Source organism: Harpia harpyja, chromosome 11, assembly GCF_026419915.1.
Source record: "Harpia harpyja isolate bHarHar1 chromosome 11, bHarHar1 primary haplotype, whole genome shotgun sequence".
NCBI lineage: Eukaryota > Metazoa > Chordata > Aves > Accipitriformes > Accipitridae > Harpia > Harpia harpyja.
This window is the reverse complement of record NC_068950.1, coordinates 8450978-8475480: the sequence shown is the minus strand read 5'-3', so window position 1 is coordinate 8475480 and position 24503 is coordinate 8450978. Positions and strand designations below refer to the sequence as shown.

Below are 24503 nucleotides of genomic sequence, written 5' to 3'. Positions count from 1 at the left end.
TGCACCATATGAACGTTCCCCAGCTTTTCCACTTCCAGGCCACAGGGCCTTCAGAAAAGGCAGAGGGAAGAAACAGGGCTGGGGTGGTGGTGGTCCTGGCCCTGCAGCCGATAACATCCTTACCAATGATGTCCTCCTGCCATGTAGTCATGTTAGTTACGACATTACAGTAGCTTTTTACTGCTAAGGGTATTTCTCAAGTACTCAATTTCTTAATAAACAGAAGTGGGTTTCTCTTTTTAGGGGGCAGGGACCCCAACATACCAACTCCAGAAAAGTCTGTTTCTAGACTAACTGATGGCAAACGTCATCACCTTCTACCTGTGAACTACGTGCAATGCAGTGCTGTCTTCCACCACCCGCGCAGGCAGGCAGCTCCAGTTTGTCTCTCGTCACCTCAGAGCTCTCTCCTTAGCCTCATAAAAAAAAAATGAGCAGATCACAACAACTTTAAGGGCTGACAGCTGCAACGTAAGTTGTACCAGTAAGTCAGCTTCACTGTATTTTATTTTTCTTGAGGATGGCTATGGAAGGAATGAAGGTTGTAGCTATTCTCAGCCTTCTCCCATGAAGAGCGGACAGCTGAGCTTACCAGTGGTGTATTACAGGAATTCCATTAAAGAACCTGCCAGAGGGGCTTGAAATCTCTTGTGGCTAAATAGAGCTTGTCCTACTTATTCCAGAAGAAGATACATCTTGTTCCTGTTTCATTTAATCCAGAGTGGATTAAATTAAACAGAATCATGGCAGTCTTATTTCAGAATTAAATGCACATGTTAAACTGTTACCAGACAGCTCCACGCACAGACCAATATTTAAAAGACTTGGAATCAGGTCCTTCATAAGCTCTCTAGGCCAAGGATATTTGTTTACTTTTGCTTTTCCCCACCCTCTGTTGCCCTAGTAAGCTCCTAAGTACTAGTGTGGTACAAATAATAATTTAAAACAAGATCTTAGGCTGCTGCATTAAGTAGATTGCTCACGGAAATTATACTGTACATCTGCAGAAAGCCTGAATAATAGCTAACAGACCTATGAACTTCTCAGCCTATGCTTATTTCATTGTGCTATTAACTTTACAGCCTAATTATATCTAAAACACCTGCCTAACCAAACTCATTGATTAATTAGCAGCAGACTGGGAAATCCAGGATACTTCTGGATGGTTAGGGATTGCTGCTGTAGGGAAAGAAAAGAGGAGCTATACAAAGTCGGGGAGAGAAACCAGGAAAAGGAGGAAAGGACAAAAGTTGTAGAAGTTGCTAAAAGAAAGCAGATCCCTCCTCACCCCATTTTATGCAGGATACAGTACTCAGGGACTGAATCCATAAATACAGATAATTAAAAAGTTACCTTACAGGTCAGACTCTCCAGTCTCCCTCTGACACCCACAGGAAATGTGATATAGATTGAAAAGTCTATGTGCTCATATCTTTTTTCCCCTTTTTGGCTCAGGAACTGTAATTAAAGGGAAAATCAGCCTCTCTCCCACCTTAGAGAGTATAGTGGCACAGCTGGTTTTCATCTTGGCTAGCAGGCTCTGTCCTCAGGCTACTAAGTGCTGAGTAATTTTTACCAAGCTCCGTTTGCAGATAAATGATGTTCCTCTCTTAGCTGCTGCCAGGCAAAGCTACAAATACTTGATCTTTTATTCTTTTCTCATAAACTCCTAACATTGAATACTAAAAATGCAGCCAGAGATTTTTCCACTGCCATTTATTCTCAGCATGGTCACAACTGTATTACAATTACAGACACCCACCCGTTTGCTGAAGCTCAACTATAGTTCCTCATTAACCTGAAGCTTCCAATTAAAGGCTCCTTCAGTTTCATTGATAGTTTGCATATACTCCAAGGACCCACTTCATTCCCCCCCCCCCCCCCCCCCCCAAACCACATTCCATGAGAAGGGCAACTGCTTTAAATAACTTCACACTAATTTTCTGGAAAAGCCTGATGAGGGAGTGCCAGTCTCAAAAGAAAAGCCTGTGTCTGAATATGCAGTTTGGGTAATTTCTCTCACAGCTATAACTATAAAAATATCTGAAAGCTTTTGACTAAATGTGGCACAACTGCTGGGCAGATAAAGTGTGGACTCAGACCAATGGAAAGAATCTAGAAAGGTACGACACTGGAAACCCATTAGTTTAATTCAAGTTTTCTGCAGTGTTTCTACTAAGATCTTGTATTTTCTAAGAAACTGCATAAGAATTAGTTAAAAATTGTATCGAAAAGGATTTTAAAAAATACTAGTTTATCTTGGCAATGCTGTTCTTCCACCTACCTGCAGTAAGTGAAGCCATGAACATGAAGCCAGCACAGGGAGGAGGCTGAAAACTGCTAAGAAATACCATGGCTAATTTTAGAATCATTTCCAGTCACGCATTATGAAACATAGTGAGTAACAGTGCATATAAAAGTACCTGCACACTTTTAAAAGATAAAGCAAGGTTTCAAAAAAATCTTGATTTCAAAGATATTTTTAAAGTGTAAGACTAATAGCCTGTCAACATCCTAAACAACCCCACACCTTTGAAGATCACCTTCCTAGCACATACACCAGTCTTATGGGATTACTGGCTACTGTTGTAGTATCGGCCCCCAATGCCAGTCTATTTTCTGTTTAAGCCAGAAATGAGGGATAAAAGAGGAAAGGAACAATTCTGCAAATTGTCCTGGTTTCAGCTGGGATAGAGTTAACTGTCTTCCTAGTAGCTGGTACAGTGTTATGTTTTGAGTTCAGTATGTGAAGAATGTTGATAACACTGATGTCTTCAGTTGTTGCTCAGTAGTGTTTAGACTAATGTCAAGGATTTTTCAGCTTCTCATGCCCAGCCAGCGAGAAAGCTGGAGGGGCACAAGAAGTTGGCACAGGACACAGCCAGGGCACCTGACCCAAACTGGCCAATGGTGTATTCCATACCATGTGACGTCCCATCTAGTATAGGAATGGGGAAGTGGGGGCAGGGATTCGCCGCTCGGGGACTGGCTGGGTGTCAGTCGGCGGGTGGTGAGCAATTGCACTGCGCATCATTTGTACATTCCAATCCTTTCATTATTGCTGTTGTCATTTTATTAGTGTTATCATTATCATTATTAGCTGCTTCTTTTCTATTCTATTAAACCGTTCTTATCTCAACCCATGGGTTTTGCTTCTTTTCCCGATTTTCTCCCCCATCCCACTGGGTGGGGGGGGAGTGAGTGAGCGGCTGCGTGGTGTTTAGTTGCTGGCTGGGGTTAAACCACGACAAAATCAACAGCCATTAAAACAAAAAAATAAAAAAATGATGGGGTAGAAGTAGTTTTTCTTTTAAAAAATGAAAACTTGAACTGCTGTCTTGATGGCTCTGGCAGAGAGGGCATTTCCGTACGCTTTCTTGTCTCTTATGGGTGCAGGTGCACAACTTAAGAATAGCTTTAGCCTAAACTCTGTTTACATGTAGCATGTTTCAAAACATGGCTTAATGCAATCACCACATCGCAAGTCCAACATGAAGGTGTCTTGGCCTGTCTCTGCTGCTCAGTCAATGATTGGTGTTTAGATCCAACCTAAAGCCTGTGAACAAGCAGGACAGGATGCATTTGTATTTTAGGATGGGGAAGCTGGGGGAAAGGCTCTGCATCTGGATTCTGAACCAAGTTACAGTGTTTTTTTCTCTTGCTAGCCCTCAGGATGTGGCTGTCTCCTCTCAGCCCACAGAACTCTATTTAAACACTATAGTAAAGGTATCCTGTTGTAGTGTAGTTTCTCATTTTAAGTGTTTTCAAGCATTTAAAGTACATTGTAAATGTTTGAAGCTCCAGGGGAGCAAATCTGTGCCATCTTTCCATTATTAAAGTCTTCAGACCCAGGACTGGACTTTGGTAACTATGCGTCAGGGTAGTGCCAGGAGATGCTGGGTCTTAACAGTGTTCCTGTTACTTAAGTGTTAGAGGGAAACAGTCCATGTTAAACACACTTCACGTGAAGCATTCTTAAATGCCTTGTAAAACAAATGAAACATTGGTTAGAAACACATTCACCACTGCTGACCCCACAGGTTTTTGTATTTAATAGAAATTAAATTAGTAGCTTAATATACATAAAGTGACATTTTCCAGTCCAGTAGCTTTCCAATTCTTGCTTTCAAGTCACAGAGCAAATACTGTACAAAAATGATAACAAAGAGCAAGCAAAGAGTAAACACTGTCACTAAAACACTGGACCCAGAAATGCTAGGTTTATCTGGAACTACACACGCCAAAGGATACATAATGATGGACCCACTGTGGTACAATCATGCATTACCAAGGGATAGATCTACTGCCGGCCATGCACACACTGGTTCCTCCAGGGCAGGTGGCAGCATCCTAGACTGCAGAGCGGGCTGTTTTATCGTGCTCCGTAGCTGTAGTAGTAAGGTTCATCCGGGCGGTATCCATACGCAGTGGCTGGGCGGCCAGGAACCCCTGGTGATTGACCAAATCCATCAACTCCGATGCTACAAAAAAGAAAAAAAAAAGAAAAAAAAAGAAAAAAAAAGAAAAAAAAGGAAAAAAAAAAGAAAAAAAAAGAAAAAAAAAGAAAAAAAAAAGAAAAAAAAAAGAAAAAAAAAGAAAAAAAAAAGAAAAAAAAAGAAAAAAAAGAAAAAAAAAGAAAAAAAAGAAAAAAAAAAGAAAAAAAGAGAAAAAAAAGAAAAAAAAGGAAAAAAGAAAAAAAAAGAAAAAAGAAAAGAGGAGAAACTGTTGGTTTTTGTACGGTAGGGAAGGTGCACTAGTGCTGGTGTCTCCAACTCTTCCTGCCATAGAGATAATTTTGTGAGGCAACTTTGGAAGCCATCTTCCCCTTCTAGCCAGCTCTGCTCCATCTCCTCTTCCCTTGGGAAAAGAAATGCTGCAGAGAAACCAACAGAACTCCTACCGAGGAAAAGCTTTCAGGTCAAATAGAAATCCCAGAAGAGACAGAAGTCTTCTCTTCTATCCTTTTATGGATTTACCAGCAAAGCACTTCTGTGACTCAATTTCTCTCTGTGTACATTAAAGTTAGCATGTCTTTCAGGAAAGGCTTCAAGCATGCTTCTTGCAAAGCCCTCTGGTAACCCTGCCCTACACAGCACATCTGAATAATCTTATTTCCTTCCTTCAGTACATTTTTGATGCCCCTGGGAAAATACCAGCTAGAAATGAGAAAGTGAGAATATCTGGCACAGCAACATAGTTCAGCAAAGGACAGTGTTTCTGGTGTGACACAAGATTGACAGCCAAATGGCAGAAAGAATTCATCATATACTGAAAGGCTATGTACTAATGAGACAGAATAATTAATTTTTCTTATAGAACAGCATCTTTTACACCTAAAAACTCCCACAGCAATAAATTAGATACTAAAGCACAAGAACTGCGTAGGGAAAAGTGGCACATATTTCATGCTCAACAATAACTCTCATGCAGGAGATAAAGGAAGAATGAACATTGCCTAAGATACTGGATTACTGCCTATTCATAGTTATGTCACTTAACTTCCACTTCAGTAGAAGGACAAATTGAAAAGGATTCTGATTTATTGTCTGACTAAAGATGCATTGAAAGGAGTTGAACTTCCCCTCTGAAGACTGTCAAAACACAAAGAACCAAAGTGCTTTTGGAGTGGGGAAAAGCTGAACCTCATTACTGCCAATTATACATATGGAACATGGGTTATGCAACAGTCAAGGCTGGGAAAGAATGACCCATCCCGAAGATGTACAATGGGTGGGCCCCAGGCCCTGGCTCAGCAGAAAGCTGGCACTGCTGAATCAGTTGGACTGAAAGGGCTCAGCCGAAGTGGTGGGGGACCACATCCATCACTCTGTCCTTGCAAAGACACTTTCCTCAGATTGTGCCTCCATGAGGTCCTAGAAAAGGATCCTTGGTGCCTGGTTTCCCAAGAAACTAGTTCACTCGTGGGATGTTCCGATAATCAGGTGAAAGTGGAAGGCCTGAGGCAGAGATTTGTCCTCTAAGAAGGAAGGGGGACAGTCAACAAGCTAAACTGCAAAGAAAATAATTGTTTCACCTGACTGTATCTTGAGAAATGCAGCGCCCTGAAAGTGCTTTGCCATTTCCACGTCTGCCTGCCTGTATTTGAATTGGCAATGCCCCTGTCTCATAACTCATACACAGAGCCATCAGTCTCACCTTAAAGGCTGATCAGTCCCTTCAGCACAGCAAAGAGAAGCAGAGTAGCCGTGATGTACCCTGTAGTGGTGCAAAGCCATGTGAACACATGCCTCTGGCTCCACACCTTCACCTGGCCACCCATTCTTTCCTGTATCCACTTCAAAGTCCTATTACTCTTTTCCAAGCCCATTATGAAATGAGCTGGTGACCTCTGAGGCACCTTCTTCAGGTCCCTCCTTCGTACCTGGCAAACAACAGCTTTCTCATTAGCAGGCTTGAAGCTTTAAAAGACTCCTGAAAGAAGGGATTAAGAGCAATCCTGTTACTTTGTCTGTATCTAACTCTCATCTCCAGAAATACCAAACCCTGCACTCACCTTAGTCAGAGGATGGTCCCTGCTTCTACCATTGTTACTGATTTGCTGTATGCAAAGAGATTACACAGACAGACCTCACATGGGCTGCCGTTGGGTATAGCTTTCCAAATACAGGCCACAAAGCTCTTCCAAATAAGCCAACAAGGACCAGCATGAAGCTGACCAATTTGTCTGGCAGTTCAGAAAACAAACAAGTTGAATAACTACTGTAAAACAACATCAATTCTTTAAAAGAGTTCTTTCAGTACCATTAGTACTAGGAGTTAATAACATACTAAAAGAAGGCATAGTGGGATTTGGAAGCACAGAGTCCAGTTTTGTTGTGCTACTACGAGTTCCCAGTTGCCAGTGATGCCACACACATGTAACACTGCAGAGAAGCAGGACCCTTTAAGGCTACCTTTAAACTCAGGAATTCCATTGTTTTCTTCCAAAGATCCCTAAAGCATCTACAGTCAATTTATAATGAAAAGATATTTTAACAGAAAACGCTTTTCTGTGTTTATATTTAATTTTTTTTTTCTGTGACTGTAACAACATTAGTTGTGGATAAGTTGTTTTTATTACTAGTATGGTAGAATAGGGGCTCTTTGCATTTCTGCTAACTACTGAAAACTTCATTCTGGGAAGACGTTGTCGGTGAGTGAGTAGGCTGTGGGTGCGGTCGGCTGTGAGTCCTGTGTGCAGGGAGGCTGCTGACCGCAAGTCAAGCTAGTAGGGGCCATGCCTTGGCTTACAGGGGACACAGCAGTAGCTGTCCTCAGGTTTACTGTGGCAGAGAGGGACACAACAAACACAGCAGCCTGAGAGACCTGTCCTGAAGCAAGATTTTCTTCTTAAATGTAGATGTGGCTTCTCTTGATGCTGCAGAGTTTCAAGAACTTCTTTTGGTCACTCCTAACTGTTCACTCTGCTATATACTACCAAACTAAAATAACATTATGTTTTTGGGGAGTGAGGTGTAACAACGACACTGAGCCACGAGGTGGCAATAGGTCTCTATCACTGCGGGCAGAGCTGTCCCAGCTACTTCCAGTTTAGTAATCCTTAAAGAACTTTTAAATGTATTTAAATTGATAATGAAAGCAGGGAAAACATGGTTTCAATCACATTCTCAGCAAATCTTTTTTTTTATATTTCTTTTTATAAATGTGTAAGTAATTAGGTAAAGATCCCTAGAGTTTAAACTTTGAGGAGTATCAGTTATTTCCAAATGGTTCAGACATATATTAGTGTCCTGAAGAAAACTGGAAGAGATGGATCAGCTGATAACTGCTTTGGACAGTTAAAAAAAAGAAAGGAACAGAAAATCACATTAAAACACCTTGATCAAATCACCACTTTCCCCTATCTAAATATTTCTCTTAAGTAAACTAAGGCATGTCCCTGCTTCAAAAAAAAGTTGGCTTCATTTTTACATTAGTGCTCTTGAAACATACCAGCTTTGCCTATTTGATCGTTTGCGCTGGCAGCCCATAGCAAGAAGCTTGTCCTCTTAGTTGAAAGAAAGGCTATTAAACCCAGAAGGTAACTGAGGGGTAGGGCAACAAAACAGCAAACATGCATCTGCAGACTGAAGTCTGGCTTACTTATGAAGCTGGCAAGCCAACAGCAATGACTCTGCAAGCATAACCTACAGAGGCGGAGACAGGGGTTTAAAAACCAAGTCCTGATGAATCCTTGCCACTTCTGCCAAGAACAGCAGAACGGTAGAGCCAGGAAAGGTGGTAGCTTTTTGGCTGTAAACACTTGTTGGGTAACGATTGGCCTGAGATCATGATTTGTGCCATGTGTTCTTAGATTTATACCAGCAATCAACTTCAAAACTTGCTCCTAGGAAAAACGTGTTGTTGGCCTTATTTATATAGCATCTACAGGAAAACTCAGTGCGCAGCAGAGCAAGCATCAGCCTGTCTTCCCAAAAAGTAAGGGACACATAATTATGCCATTGAGGCAACAATACTCATCCCTGAATTGCTATTTTTTGCTCCCATTAGTCAGCCCTGTTCAACTAGGTACCTAGCAGAAGCGCATGCAATCCCTGTAGTTGTATAATGGATATGGATCACAAAACACCACAACAAACTCCTCAGATAGATGACTTACACCATTGCCTTAATCTGCAAGTTATTTAAGGCAGCTTTGTCTCACAAATTGCACGCATGTGCACAGAGATTAGTGCTTGCCAACCATGCCATCAAAGCACAACTGTTTTCTTGTGCAAAGTTTACCACCACGCCTGGAGCTGATGGAGTTAAACAGTGAACAGCACAGCTAATTACTATGTACTGCTAACCTCAGTTGCTGGTTCATTTTGAGACCCTTTAAAATATGAACTGTGTATTTTACCCCTATGCACTCTCTTAATGATTTGTTTTTTTTAGACTGAAATCACTTCCAGCCATCAGTTATACTCGAGGTCTCTACACATGCACTTCTCCAAGCACAAATATTTCTTTTTCCTATTGGTCTGCCAGCCCCTGTCAGAGCAAATTTCACTTTAAACTAAATGCTATGATACTTAAAACCTTTTGGATCACTCAGGCTGCTAGTGTGATCTATGACCTTCCCCAAATGACAGCTGAACTTTCCAATTTGCTTGTACTGCTGGGGAACTGAAGAACACATGCCGAAGAGGAAAACGTTCCTGATGTGCATGAGTGAGGAGAGATTTCTTAACAACTCTGCTTATTGATACTTACTCCGATTCATAACATCCATATTAATATGCCCATCTAGGATCCTAGGTGCCCTGACAATTTAAAACGTAAAGACCAATCGTGTCCCCCCTCACAGCAGGAAATGCCAGCCAGCATCCCACTGTGTCCACAAATTACTTACTTTCCTTAACGCCCTCCTGCACCCAGAGCCTCAGAGACTAGATAGGCTTTGTGGTATGTCTGGAAGACTTGGCAGGCTCAAACAGGGAGCACTCTGCCAGCAAGCCTCTGCTGGGGTTCCCATTCAGGTATCTTTGCTGCTCGTGAGTGACGGTACAGGAAGAGAGGCTCTTGAGCTTAGTCTGAACTAGGGTAATTAACACCTGGGTGCAGACTGACCACAGAGCAAGGCTGCTTTCTGTAAGTTTTTGCTGATGCGATAGACACCTGAGCCTGTCCACACTAGCGTTTGCACTGTTACTAGTGTTGGTGCTGACAAGTTGCTCTAAAACAGGTATTAATTCCTCCTGTATAAGCAGGGCCTCAGAAAGGCAAGTCCTGGGTCACTGGGGAAATTCTTGGTCAAAACTAACCCCTTGAAGTCCAACTGGAAATCCCCTGCTAGGATGCTTGGATCTCGGAGCGATCCCAGCAAGAAACACTGCTTGGGAAACAGGCCTGCACACTCACGAAAGAGGCATGAAGCAGTATGGCAAGAATCATATCAGACTGTACTGTAAAAGACTGTGACTGCCTGTGCAGGCGAAGGTGGCCCAGAAAGTCTTCACCTTAGAGTGTGAAATACCAGTTTAGGAGCTTACACTTTAGGGTCAAAATTTCATCCTTTTCTGTTTATCAGTTTCATGGTTGGTAACCCAAAATTAAAGGTCCCTGAAATCACTGCCCACTGAAAATGAAATCCAAGCTAAACACACACGGTGCTTCCACCAGAGCCACGATTTCAGTTACATTTCTTTTCATCCTAAACCTGTTCTAAAACCCTGTCAATCCTCCCTCCTTACTCTGCATCAACAACGCTTATACCAGCCTCATGTCTGAGAGGCTCTCAGCTACTCATTGAGGATATAAGTTTTATAATTTTATTAAACATAAAATCTATTTTATTAAAAAAAAAAATCTATACATTTATAATTCACTAGGTCCTCTGACCTTGGTAAGACCAAGCAAACAGTACTTATAGCTCTCAACTCATCAGCAATTCTACCAAACCCTAACAAAGTAATCACACCCAAAGTTTTCCATGAGCTCAAGTGAGCTGCTGAGAGGGTTTATCTGCAGGCATAAATATGCAGACCCTGTTTACACATGTGGCACCTCTTCTTGCTGCCATCGATCACACCTGCAGCACTGCAAAACTCCTCCTGAGTATCAAAGAATGGGGTTTGAACCAGAAGGTTTCTGAGCATTCTTCAGAAGTCTGACATCAGTACAGTTCATAGCAACTCCTCGGTTTTCTCTGTACCTTCTCCCTTTATACACCTTATATTATTGTTTCTGAAAAACACTGTCTTCACTCTCAAAACATCTCCCACCTCACTCCAGGCAGGCATTCAGAATTTCATGCAGTGCATCCTTGAAGTCCTAATGTTTCCCTTCTGTGAATCTACTCATGTGTGACAGCACCATTGATAACATACGATACAGTTGCCATCCTATATTGCCTTATAAACTCTCATGCCATAAACCCCTGTAATCTATAATGCTGTATCAAGTTCCTGCGTATAACAGACAAAACAAGTTATGTTCAGATAAATACTGAAGGCTGTATTTTTCCCTTGGGAGGTACCTAAGCCATAGAAGTGGTGCCTCAGTCTCTTATCTCAAGACAAGCACAGCATTATAACGTGTACAACTGAGATGCAGTTTATAATAGTTGCCAACAAGAGACACAGGAGTTTTCCAGCAGCAAAGCCTGTATTTTTTCTCTCCTCTCAGTGGGTTTTATTGTTTGTTTGGGTTTAAGTGTTGATGAAAGGTGCTAGATTATAGGTCTGAGAAAACTATTGCAGTGCAGGGCAGTATAATCACATATGGGATGCAGCAGAGGCTGCAGTCCTGCTAGCCCAATTAGGAGACTGGTTAGTGAATGCTGCAGCTCCCTCCCCTCCCTCTGCAGGTTTCCTCTGCACAGAGACCAGAGTACGGAAAGGCAAGGGGAGCAGGGGGCATCCAGACCTTGACCCATTGTACAGTTAAGATTCAGGCATGGTGTGCATCCAAACACAGGAGGTGGGAAATGTTTTTGAATTCCAAACACACACAGACCTCCAGATTCTAAAATTATCTTTAGGTAAGGAATACTTAGCTAATCCTTTGCAGGTACTAGCTAACCACCACACTTTAACCAAAGCTTAAAGCCTGTGAAACCCACGGACTCTTTGGCCTTTCTGCTGATACTGTCAGCTAAACACTGGATGTGTAACACCAGTCATGAAAGAGTGGAGGGCATCAGAAAGTGGCAAAAGGCTGGTTGCTTCTTCCCTTGCTTATTGTCTAGCAATTGAGAAGATGATCCTATTTACTTCTATGTGCCAGCTACCTCTGGTTTTGCTTCACTGACCATAAATTTTCTGTCCTTCAGAGTAAGAGCACAAACCATAGGTTATGGAGAAACAGCGCACAACTGAGAAGCCTTAGAAAAAACAATGTTTCTTTATATAATGTCCTGTAACTGTAGATTCTCCCACTACTGGTAATGACGTTAAACTATAAACCACAAGTCTCTTAAATTCTGCCTCTTATGGCCCCAACTTTTTCTCCCCTATCTGTGAAGTTTTTTTCCCATGCTTTCTATCCCTCAAGCTCAAGTGGGAGGGGAGTTTTGTGGCAGGGACTGTGACTGCGCACACTGCATCAAAAACCAAGTCCATTTCTACATTAGCACTGAATATTAACATTCCTTAGACAGTAATACTGTATCTGCTCAAAAGATAGAAAATGTCAGAATGAACCTGTGCAATAATACTTCAGCTCCCTTGTGCATCATGATACAGCTTTTATGGACATGATCATGTCTCTCCTTCCATGTGATCCAGCTTTCTTCAGTGCACTTAATGACTTAAAGTTTCCAGTTGCTTCTGGACTTGGTGCCCTGTTGTATCTCAGCACAATACTGCTGTTTCTGCCATTTAATTATAAACAAATGCAAATCTGACAATTGTGGAGACATGAGCACTGTGTCTTCTGTGTCAGGCTCCAGCTATGCACCAAGCAATAAGGATGCCAAAAAAAAAAAAAAAAAAGGAAAGAAAAAATTCCCGACTGAATAGTAAGAAAGCACTGAACTGAAAACAAATGACCTTGCTTAGCCAAATTCAGTAAGAGCCTTGCTTGAAAGCTGTAGAGCTTGCCATCCCAGCTCTGTGAAAGCAGCCTGGGACTTGGGCTCAGTTTCTTCTCTGTCAGTTACCTGCTGTGTGATTCTGGACAAGTTGCTCCTTTTCTCTATGACCTCAGTTTCCCACTGGAGTATTGAAAGAAAAAACACCCCAGACATTAAAAACAGCAAGTGACAAACTACAGTAATGAGAAGACTCAAATTAGACTGACATAGATAGAAAAGACTTTTGCTTATTCCATAAAACACCTCAGACAGGAGAAAAAAAGAGTATTTCTGACGTGCTAGAAAAGCAACCAATCCAGAATACAGCCAGGGGGCAAAACAGCAACTCAAGAACTCAAGTTGTTTCATATAGCCATCTTGTTTCTTTGAAGGGCATCAGGATAACTTCACTAGCATTCCCTCACCCAGGCTCACAGCTCCGCCACATGGACAGGGAGTTTCTCAGCTATTCTGTACAGCATTTGTTAAAAGGTCAAGCACACAGTCAGAGCTGGAACAGAAACCAAGAGTTCTGACTTTCCATTATAAACCTGACAGAAACATCTCCTGTGCTGTTGGCTTAATGACTGGCCAAATCCACTGATTAGATAAATCCATTTCTTAAAAATTAATGAAGAACAAATAAAAAAGGCCTGAGGAGCAGGCAATAAAAAGCAAGATACCCTTTCCTCCCCCTCTCTCCTTGCACAGTCCAAAGTATTTCTGTCAACTCCATAACTTGAAGAATACACTGTCTTAATCTTAAGCTAGTAATACATCTGGCTTGGGAATTCAAGCATCTCTTGCTGAGCTCCAGCAATATCAGTATTATGTTGGGTACAGAAGCTTCAGGTAACAGCCTGAGCAGAGTACGATCCTGAAGTGGCAACTTCATAGAGGTGACTGGTGTCACTGACTAGGTCAGCTCAGGATCTAGTCCACGTCTTCCACAGGCTTCTGACTAGCCTGTTTCCAAATGGGAAGTCTTCCTTGCTTCCTATGCTAGGTTACAGAGCAGGGTCACTATGAAAGTATACTCCGAGATAAGCAGTTGAAGCAGAAATGCAAGTTTTCAGTGCCCTGCATTGAAGGGCTCTTAGCTAGAGAATTATTCCTTTAAATATTTATACAAGCTCCTCAAGTCCAAGCACTGCCACTCAGCTCTGTACTTCCATACGAATGGGGAAAAAAGTTCCCTCTTGTGCACAAATACCCAGAAAAGCCATGCCAACAGGTTACTGGCCGATAGTCATGCTGTCTCCAGGGCTCAGCACCAAGAACCAGGCAACTCAATGTGCATGATAATCCAGATGCTGGAGGGAGGGAGGGAGGGAGAGTCAAAAAGCTGTTCTGCTTTGACTTACAGCTGCAGCCAATAAAAGCTTTCAAAGTCTTTTCTGAAAGTTAACATTACTAGGGGATTTGCAGTGTTCACGAGAGCGCACACAGCAAATGCAGTTGGAGCATTATTACTGATGAATAAAATTTAAATTTTTTTACCACCATAGATGATTGTCCAGATTTCAACTACTTTTATATATCAACACAGGGCCCTAGTGAAATTTTGTCAAGATCTATCCCAAATCAGTGATGAGTTTAGTGTAAACCAAGAAGGAAGTAAATCTCAATGTCTCGTACTGCTTGCTTTCTTAGGGCTAACACTGGATATATTAGGGAACACACCAGATACAAATACAGACGTGGAACATTTTCTTGGAGATCTATACCTTGGAGTAGCATTATTATGCAAAAATGTCAACTTTTTAATTAACTGAAAGAAAATAACATGTTTCCAGGCCAAAGGTTGGGCAGGGAGACTTGGAAAAAATAAAACTTAAAAAGCTCAAAAGCCCAGAAGGCAAACTCTCTAAACTTTTTTTTTTTTTTTTTTTAAATCTCATGGTTTAAAAAAAAAAAAAATCTTCTAGTTTTCCACAGGAAAGAGAAAAGGGCGGTTCAGTCATCATACTTGAATGGCTGAAGCTGATAAACACAGATTCGGAGAGTCAAATTTTAAAATAAAAACAATTTTAACTATTTGGCAAAGAAATTAATTTGATATGTTACGTTAATTTTTATACTAGAGACTTGTTTGCAGCACATGTTCAGTTCAGATAATAACCATAAGAAATATCCCACTGATATATGGGACTTTTTGAAACTACTCATTGTAAGTTTAATTTTGAATCCTGTGAGCATGCTTGTACATAGCATACAAAACACCCTTCACTTTATTACAGTTTTAAATCTTTCTTCCAGGTCTGGCCTTGGAACCACTTGTGTCTTGATAAAATAGGTCACTTGAAAAAGGAAAGCTCAATAAAATGAATTACAAACCCAACAAGATTAAACTGATTGTGCTGTTTTTGTACAGTGCAGCTGAATTCTGCAAATATGCTGCTGGCTGTGGTTTGGCATTTAACAGCATGCGATCAGTGAGAAGGAGGAAATTTTATTCTCATTAACTGTTGCAGATTTACTGCAGTGAAAAAGGGCTATGTAACCTGAGAAGTGACAGAATGGAAAGATCAAAGCAGCAGTCTGGAAACTAAATAAACCTTCTGGCTACTTCCTGCAAGGAAAATTCACTCTGGCAATGTAAAACAGAGTCCAGTTAAAAACTACTCTCAGTTTTATGAGCTGTCACAGCAGCTTGAGTGGTTTGGACCAGTCAAGTTTAGAACATTATATTTCCTTGTTTTTGTCTCAGATACTTCTGTAAGCAGTTTTATAGTTTCTTTTTCTTTTTTTTTTTTTTAAAGAGAAAAATAAAATTCTTTTCTTTTGGTTGAAATCGAGAAGGTCACAGCTAAACTCATTAAAAACAAGCAGGTCTTCATTTGCACATTCCATTCCAGTTTACTATGTTTTAATATTTTACTTTGAGATTTATAAGCAATGTACATTTGCTTTAATAACTCTTCCGCATTCTGTTCACTTATTGTTTAATATAAGTGCAAATCAGTTTACAGAGCCCAGATGGCTTGTAACCAGGGAGCCAGTCTATTCCTAGTAGCACATCTGGAGGGACTAAGAGCAGCAGACAGAACGTGGGAATTAATTAATGTTACATTTCAGAAGAGACAGACCCAGGTTTGGGGGATTTTTTGGTAAGACATTCCAAAGGACTTGAGCTAACTGCTACAGCATTTAGTATTCTTTTAAAATTCTTAATAGCCACCTAAACCATGTCAGTTAAATGAGGCCAACTGCAGGTGGAATATAGTAAAATAAAAAGCAACTAAAAAAATGTAAAAGTGACTGCAAGTGAAAGAGGCCCAAGTATCCTATATTCCAAAAGAGCTGAAGTGCATTAAAACCTCAACGCTCTCTTCCCAAACAGCATCTGCAACTTGCTGAAAAAAATGCACCTTTAAAATATTCCCAAGCAAGCTATTTCATCTCTTAGCATACTAGTGTAATTGTTCAGAGCAATTAAACAGCTCTTACAGTAAATGAAACAAGTGCAACATGATCCTTCATGATTACGGACCACACACCTTGGAGAGGTGGTGTGGTCCGGTCACTGGGGCACTACGAGAGCAGTCAGGGAGAGCACTGCTCTACTCCAGGCTCTGGCACCTGACTTTGGATGAGTAACTTCTCCCTGCCTTTGGTTCCCTGCCCATCTTGATTACCAGCTCTTTGGGGCAAGGACTGTGTGTTGCACTGTGGAAGTTGTCTGCGTGTTGGGGGATACAAGGAGAGCTGCTTGGAAGCTTCTCCTGCTACAGTTTAAGAACAGAATAATAATAAATAAGCACTCAAGCACATAAAAAAAAAAAGAGATGTTGTATATAGAATACTGGATATGAAGAATATTGTCCTCATCTGGATATTCCCAAATTACAGGCAGTGCTGGGCCCTAATCCTTTAGTGGTGCGGTATGCACAGATCCCCAAACCCTGGGAAAATCTCATTGATGAATATGGGTCATACAGACTCCTGGTGTTCAAAAATGCTACAATAACTGTTCACATCATAACAGCATAATTGGGTCAAACACTTATTAGTGACACCTAAACTGGACTATAGTATGATTTAATTTCTATAAACATGACTTTGAGAAGACAGTATGAAAAAACTAATAAAGTGACAGCTAGCAGGGAATATGACCACTACCTAAAAAAACCCCCAAAAACCAGGGAAAGGAAAGAGATAACTATTTTACTACTGGTGCAGAAACAAAGTATTATAAACTAGACATGAAGAAATTCAAGCTCACATTCAAAAGCTCTTAGCAATGAAGCACTCACGTTCTGGAAGCACCACTCCCACATTTAAGTACTCAAGGAAAACAACTATACAGTAAATTTTGATTTAGGCCATGATCCAGGATCTGTTGAAATCAAGTTAAGTCTTTCAGGAAGCTTGTCCTAGGCTGTGATCAAAACCCTCCAAAAGGCAGCAGTTCCTGCTTCCTTACTACTATCTTTTAGATGCAAGATCTTAATTCCAAGCATATGTACCACCTGAACAGGCACTGATGAACAAAAACTTACCTGCCTATTTCACATGAATAGTAAATGCTGTATTGTCCAAGTCAGAAGTGTGCTTTATCTCTTACGTCAAGCCATGTAGAGCCATATTAGAAATTTAGTGAAATCCTCCTGACCACATTCAGTTTAACTTCTTTAAAACTAAACATGTAGGCAGTTAGGACAACAGAATGTGATAAAAAAGATAAGATTCTGCTGCCACTGACAACATTTTTGTGGGATTAACACCCCCCCCCCCAAAAAAAACCCCCACAACCAAAAAACCCCCTTATTTGTCTCCAGAAACTTCATTGGTTCAGGGCTTCTCTTTAAGGCCTTTTCAAATTTGTTTCAGTGGGATTTACAATTTGCTAATACTGATGTGTGATAAACTAATAAAACCTGCCTACAAGGTTATAGGCCCAATTTACTAATAAAACCTAATTCGATTCTCTTGGGAAATGCAAATTAAATAGTGTCCAAATGGTAGAAGCCGAGTACAACTGTGCTGAACATATTGCAAAGGCAAAAAAGTTGGTTTTGTTTTTAAAATAAAGTTTAAGTATGGAAAAGAAAAAGTAATGCATGGAACTGTAAGAAATATCACTATGGTAAAATGTTTGAAAGTAGAATCATATTTGTAATAATAATTTACACTCTATTAGCTTTTCTTTCCATTAGTTAAAAGATTTTATTCTCACTATATGTCCACCTCTAAGACAGGAAAGCATCACTGCCTCTATTCAAATGATGAGGAAAGAGAGATGTGGATACTTTCAATTCTGCTGTAGCACAGACCCCACCATAAGAACATGTTTTTTATCTAAGCTATCTTTCCAAGAACCATGAAACAAAGTTTCTTCTGCCATTGATGGCTGTAAAGGGTTGCCTGAGACAGCTCACTTTTGCTGTCCACTAATGTATTAGTTTTTCACCTTCAGAGATAGCCTGCAAGGTGGCACTTAGCTGCTGAAAGGCTGGCAAGGGAATATTGAAACTTCTAAATAAACTGCACATTACTGAAAATACAACATGGATGAGAAATACTCCATAGCAGGGTCACCAGCTCCTTCAGTCCTTTCCTTAGGAAGAAGGTTCTTTATATCAGCAATACATCCTGTAGGGTTTAGAGACTAAAGCAAGGAAGAGATGAAATCCTAACTTCAATGCTTGAGAAGTACAACATGTGACTGCTTTTAGCAAACCTAACTGAAGATGAGGATCTGTATGGAAGATAGCTACAAATGTCACTGTAGGATGTAAGTTACAGGTACAACCATTTAAAAACATTTTGATAAAAATTCACAAACTGAGCATTTGCCAGCATCTGATGTGGTTCCTGTACCTGACCTGAACAGGAGCTGAATTCAGCTGTGACTCACAACTGGGAGTTCACACCACATTGCAGGAGTCAACAGGAATGGAAGGCTACAGACCTAGGTCTTTCCCCCATGAAAATTCACATCTGATTTTCATGAGGGTACCCAAGCAAAAAAGCCTGTGGACACAACTATTCTTGCCCTTCAATGTGGACTTTTAGCACATGCAGACATCACATGTGGGTATCTTAGCTAGAGATAAGCTAAGTCACAGTAACACCCTTCCCTGTGCTCCCACCAGGACCTGTGGCCACGTATTAAGTTATTGAAGCCCACATCACCGCAGTTTCCATCAACTCAAGACACAACAGCTTGGTTATGCATGCCTATACTTGCCAACAACAGACAGAGCTTAACTGAAGTCAATGCAGAGCAGCCTGCAAGGTCCTGGCTCCATATACTTGGCTCACAAAATATCACGATGACCTGCCATGACAAAAAGAAATGCAGCTACAGTTTTAGGCTGTAAATCCAGGCAAAAGGAAAGATGTTCCACCAAGGGCAGAGACAGACAGTCACCCCATAAAACTGGTTTTGTTTGACATGCCAAACCTCCCTGCTTCCTGGGAAGAAGCTTCAATCAGATCTCTGTTGAGAGGAGATGTGAGGGCACACACCAGGAACAGCACACACACAGGAACGCCTTGTCTTAGTGAAAACAAAGATTGTGCAATGGCAGCTCTGCTACATTTTATAATGAGGTTAAAGCATTCTGTACTGGAGAAAACTTCCTCGGGAAGAAAAAAAAAGTTTTGGCTAGCTCTAGCATTCCTAACTATTAATCTTTCTAAAACTAAAGACAGAGAGGATTTGGGAACTCTCATGATCTTAACAAAAAAATCGGCTTTTGCACTTAAAGTTTGTACCATCGTCTAGTTATAGCTGGGAAAGGTTAAAAAGTGGCCTCTTCCCCAAAGGGTAAGAAAAATGCTGTGGATGTCTCTATTATATTCAGCCATCACTATTATGTTTGTGTCTTAAGAAAGTAATTAGTCTCCAGAAGGTGATTAAAATTTGATAAATGACCATATATTCTTGAAGATGTCTTTCAGCTGGTCTTTATCCCTTGCAGCTCAGACACTAAGCTGTCATCACATTAGCTGAAGGTGAGGGATTTTTTTGTTTGCTACAATCATAAAACTTTCACTCTACATTAAGAGTTATCAGAACCAGGAGCCTTGAATACAGATTTTAATAACAGATGAAAATTTCAAATCTATGCCTAATGCCCATCTGCTTCTGAAAGACAGTAAGATGATTCAGAGCTGGTAATCACAAAAGTCTTTTCCTAGCCAATGAAAAAAACCTGGATACAAGCTGTCAAAACAACCTTCTCAGTCATGTATTTTCTGCTGAATGGAAAACATACCTTACAATCTGTTTGCATGCTGCTCCAAACCTTTGAGGAAAACAAGAGATGCTGTTTATGTACTTTATAACCGCTTCTGTGTACATTATATTCTGAAATAATTCTATTTATAGACATCATACACAACAGCACAACTCCACTAAGAATATAGTTCAGAAATAATTGCTGTAAACTAAAGCTGCAAAACACACAAGCTAGATTACCAGAAACAAAGCATTTCTATTTCTAACAATGCCTTGGGTCCCTAAAGTGAGGGTGGCACTATTAGAAAAATGGCAACTTTCCAGGTCTTCACTTATGTGCTGCTTCTCCTTTATGCTGACATGTACCAGAAACAACAATTATCCCTGCTTGCTTCAGGATATGTCCAGAATAGCAAGCGTGCAAGCAAATCTACAAACAGAATTCAGGGCTAGATACTTCTACAATTCCCTTCAAAGTTGTTTTGTACTTCATGATGCAGGAATTGATCAAGCAAGGTAGCATTCTCGACTCTTGACAGTAGTCAGTACTCTAGGTTTCAAAGGAAAGTCCAAGAAACCCTGTGAAGGGACAGCAATGTCTTTGAAAAATGCAGCCCCTAAGATACTCCACCTAATTTGCCAGATCTATTGATGTTCTTACTGCTAATACTATTACTTCGTGTTTCCCTCTTAAAAAATTATGGGGGGGGGAACCCCTATGTGCTAATGCAGTGAGCACAGGTACCTATAAATACCTTAATTTTTTTAAACTCCTGTTTTACTCTTCACTTCAAAAAAGGACTTCCCTACCCACCTAAGACTATGCAGCAGGTCTAGGTACGTAGGTCCAGTGTCTCCTGGGACAGGGACTCCACAGGAGATGGTTGTGATATCCCTGCTGGGTTACAGAGAAGTCAACCACTTCACTGACTGTGCATCTGGATACAGCTGCTGCTCCAATTCCCCTGAATTTTCCTGAATGTAACATGGTAGAACTGCAATGGCAGAGGGTGCCCTGGACCTCTGCTAGAACTAGCATCCTATAACCAATAAAGCACATGGTTTTCACTCTCTGCTCAATGCAGTGTAACTGGTGTAACAATCTGATACACGGCAGCTGGTGCGGGCTGAGCTCCCTCACACAGCTATTATTAAATACTGCTTACAGTGAAAATCTTCAAGGCAACTTGAGTTTGGTTGCGGTCCTTGAAAACCTTTCCTCATAGACCCATTTCTTTGGCTCCAAAATGCAGTTGGTGATCACAACACACTTAAGCCCTGGTAACGCACTGGGGGCACCAACAGCAGTTCAACACTAGCTCAGCTTCTCAGTGACATACAGGCACGAAAAAGGTAAGTCTTTCTGGCTGACTCGTTAGGCTCTCCTGGAGGCAAGGGGAAGTCCTGATCCAGTCTGAGCACAAGGATAGATCACAAGGATAGAAAATTACCTCAGAGAAATTAAAGAGGTAACATATCCTAAGTCTTCCTCATAGGAATGCAGAAAGGAGAAGATAGGATTAGATTATTCAAAGTTAAGTAGCAAGAAGTCAGCTCACGGTTGTCACCTACCTCAAAATTCACAGGGTGGTCTTAAATGATGGAAGAGACTCCTTCAGAACTCACCCCATTGCTTAGCAAACAACTGTTTCTATTACAGAATTAAAAAGCCTAATATAAAAGGCCAAGGCCAGAAGACAGGCACAACAAATAAACGTGTTACAAATAAAAAAAGTGTAACAAATGAAAAGACCAAAAATATGCATCTACTCATTATTAGGTCATCTCTCTTTGAACTACAAAAAATGTTAGTTGTCTGACTGCCTAGTTGTCTATGCAAATCATAACTCAGCTTTCTTTAAAAAAATTTCTGAAAACATATTCAAATATTAATAATAGAAAAATGAACCATTTTTATAACAAAAATCTTGATTTATTAAAAGCTGGAACTGGTTAAAAATAAATCCTTGACATAAGGTTCTTGTTAGCTTTAAACTGTAAGCATAAAAATACCCTAGAATTATGTTTTGGTATGGATGAAATGTACACTATATAACACATAAAAAGAGCCTTGACTTGCTGCTATTATTTTTAATTAGGCTCTGTAGCACGTATGGTTTTACCTTCCAACACCAATTCAAATTTGGGAAAAGGGAGGGTCTGACTCTCCAAACTCATGGGACTGGCAATTCCATGCTCATGCCTTGGAGCACTAATGCATTTTACATTAGCTCTAAGCATCAGGAAATCCTGGCTTCTGGCGCCAAGAAGTTCAAAACGATAATGACACACATCTGAAAACTACGATTCGTCGTTCGACTGCCAGTATCTATTCTATCAAACAATTCAGTCTTGCTCTGTTACAAATAGGACAGAACATTTGCAGCAGTCCACACTGTTTCGAATTAGACTGTGTGTCTGGACTGCAGATAAATCCATGGAGCAATCATATCAAAAAAAGTCTTCCTAGAAAACAGAATTCTAATGAGACATCTGAATATTTACAGAAGCTGTCGTCAACAGGCAATTACCAAGTTTGTTGTTAGCCAAACTGCAGTTTTTCTGTTTTCTTTCTTGAGGTGAGCCTCCAAAATGCCTTGAGACATTACAAGAAAATTCTACAAATACTTAATTTAACTAGTTATACACCAGATGTATTTTGCTACTCACTTTAGTTAGAATACAATCAGATTAAAGAGCAGCTTACTAACGTAGCTCCCTGATATGGGATTGAAATTTGAGGTTGAGTGATCTACTTTAACTTTTACCCAAGGACACTCAAGATGTTTTTTTTTTTCCCAGCTGAAAGCTTTCTGGCAAAACAAGAGCATCTTGACTGGGGCTATATCTAAGTTTACTGGAAAAAAAGGATTCTGCAAGCTTCACCCTATACACCTTTCCCCCCACGTCCAGGGGGGGACGAAGACTGTTGGGACCACATACCACATACCCAATGTTCTGGTTAATACAGAAATCTGTCATCTCCTGGGTTGTGTATCTATTTTAAAGTTGAAAATGGTTAAGTCACATAGTAAGACTCCAAAGTAGCATATAGCTCATACTTCCCCTGGTTTCTCTATCACCTGCATGCTCTGAAATGAAGGTTGCGCATTTGGAAACTATCAGTGCCAGTATGCCCTTCCCAAACATAGGCTCTATGCAAAGGGTTACACACTAGTCTGAACTTGATACTTTCAGAGTATAAACACTTCCTTTTTTCAAGAGGATCCATCTCTTAAGTCCTACTTTTTTTTCCTGATCTGAGCATTTTAGTTATTTTGTTCTTAAAAACGTTACCACCATTCCACCCTTGCTCAACATTCAGCTTCCTGGTGCTTCACAGGTAGAATAAACAAACAAGTGTAACTGTCCACTGCCTTTTAACAATTAAAAGAAGCCAAAGTAAGGGGGAAAAATCTTTTTTGCTTCAGCTGTACATACTGTGAATTACTCATATTTTACAAATGGTGACTAAAGTTGTAAGTGGTGAAAATAACATTCTTGCTTTGGAAAGAAACAACTTCAACCACAGGGCTGGCCATGTCCCGATAGCATCCTGTTAAAGAGATTTCTGTACCTTGACTGTAAAGTGTTTGAAGTATTTCCTGCTAGTGAGTGCACATAATTCATGCTCTATAAAAGGCATTTCCTACACACTACAGGATCTATGAAGATTTTATTCTTTGAAATGAGTCTTTTCTATTTTGAACTCGTGGGAGAAGTGTACTCAGAAATTCAAACTGGAACAGCTTGCTAACATTCAGAGAAGGAGAGGTCATTGACCAGAGGGGGAATTCACAGAAACATCTCCCAAAAGTCAAGCCGACATCTTTTGCTCATCTAGCAAATTTTCAAAGTAAGTGCCATTGGTATTCTAACTCAGAATACCTTGGGAAGACTTAGGTTAAAGGGGAAAAAAAAAACAAACAAAAAAACCAAACCCACAGAAATAGTTTTGGCAGTTGAGAAACTTATTTTTAACAATTTAAGAATATTGGAAACAGAAGTCTTCTAGGTAATCAGCATCTCAAGCCTCTCTTTAGATATTTCCCAACAACAATGTCTGAATAGTATTTGAGTAATTATCATAATATGTAGTTAATTGTGTGTTCTAGTTTTACTTTTCTATTCTACAGCTTTTGGAAAGCTATGACATATTACAACACATATGTTAATATGTTAAAAGAAACATGTAATTCAGAAGACAGACTAGCACTGCTTTTTCAGTGTAAACCATTCCCACTGCTATGAAGGCAGAAACTGTTGAACACCACCAATGAAGCCCTATAAAGAAACTTGAATAGCTTGTGTTGGATTATATGCACTCTTTACAAACAGCAATTTACCTGCTAGAGAAGGGATGCTGCCCGACAAGGTCTCCATTCTGAAGATGGTAATCACTGAAGAAATCCGGACTCACCGCTCCATCAGGGGCTATTAGGCCATCTATAAAACCAAGAAAGATACACAGTGACTGTACAAAGGAGCATGACTTCAGGGCAAGTGGGCAACACAACCTGTGCTGGTTTGTCTTAGGAATTCATTAGCAACTTGCAGTATTTCTGGGAAGAGTGTCAAGCACCAATAATAACGGAAAAACAGCAACTTCAATTACAAAAAAACCTTACTGGGACTCCAAGTAGCTCAGCCTACTGCCCTGAAAAAAGCTGTACCTCAGAAATATTCTCTTACCCTTTCTGCCTCAGGTCTGTAAAGGTTATATCAAGACCCATCTTGTCTGCCCCATCATGAAAGTGAGACCAGAAAAAAGTAATGAGAAGGGTCAAACATTAATCT

The 24503-nt window shown here is 40.4% G+C and overlaps 1 protein-coding gene across 4 annotated transcripts in view; it reads right to left on the bottom strand.

Annotated features, from left to right (window-relative positions):
- Positions 1-1886: 1886 nt before the first annotated feature.
- Positions 1887-24503, bottom strand: part of KIFAP3 (kinesin associated protein 3) — a 75441-nt gene continuing 52824 nt past the window's right edge. The window contains exons 19-22 of one of the 4 annotated variants that reach the window (XM_052801315.1): positions 24053-24152; positions 19744-19773; positions 3247-4481; positions 1887-2663 (exon numbers count right to left, since the gene is read on the bottom strand). In XM_052801315.1, the coding sequence (XP_052657275.1) occupies positions 4373-4481; positions 19744-19773; positions 24053-24152 (239 nt within the window). In that variant the 3' untranslated portion in view covers positions 1887-2663; positions 3247-4372. Of the gene's footprint in view, positions 2676-3246; positions 4482-18775; positions 18801-19743; positions 19774-24052; positions 24153-24503 lie in introns of those variants that run through there. The other 3 variants (XM_052801316.1, XM_052801317.1, XM_052801318.1) reach the window with 3 other exon arrangements.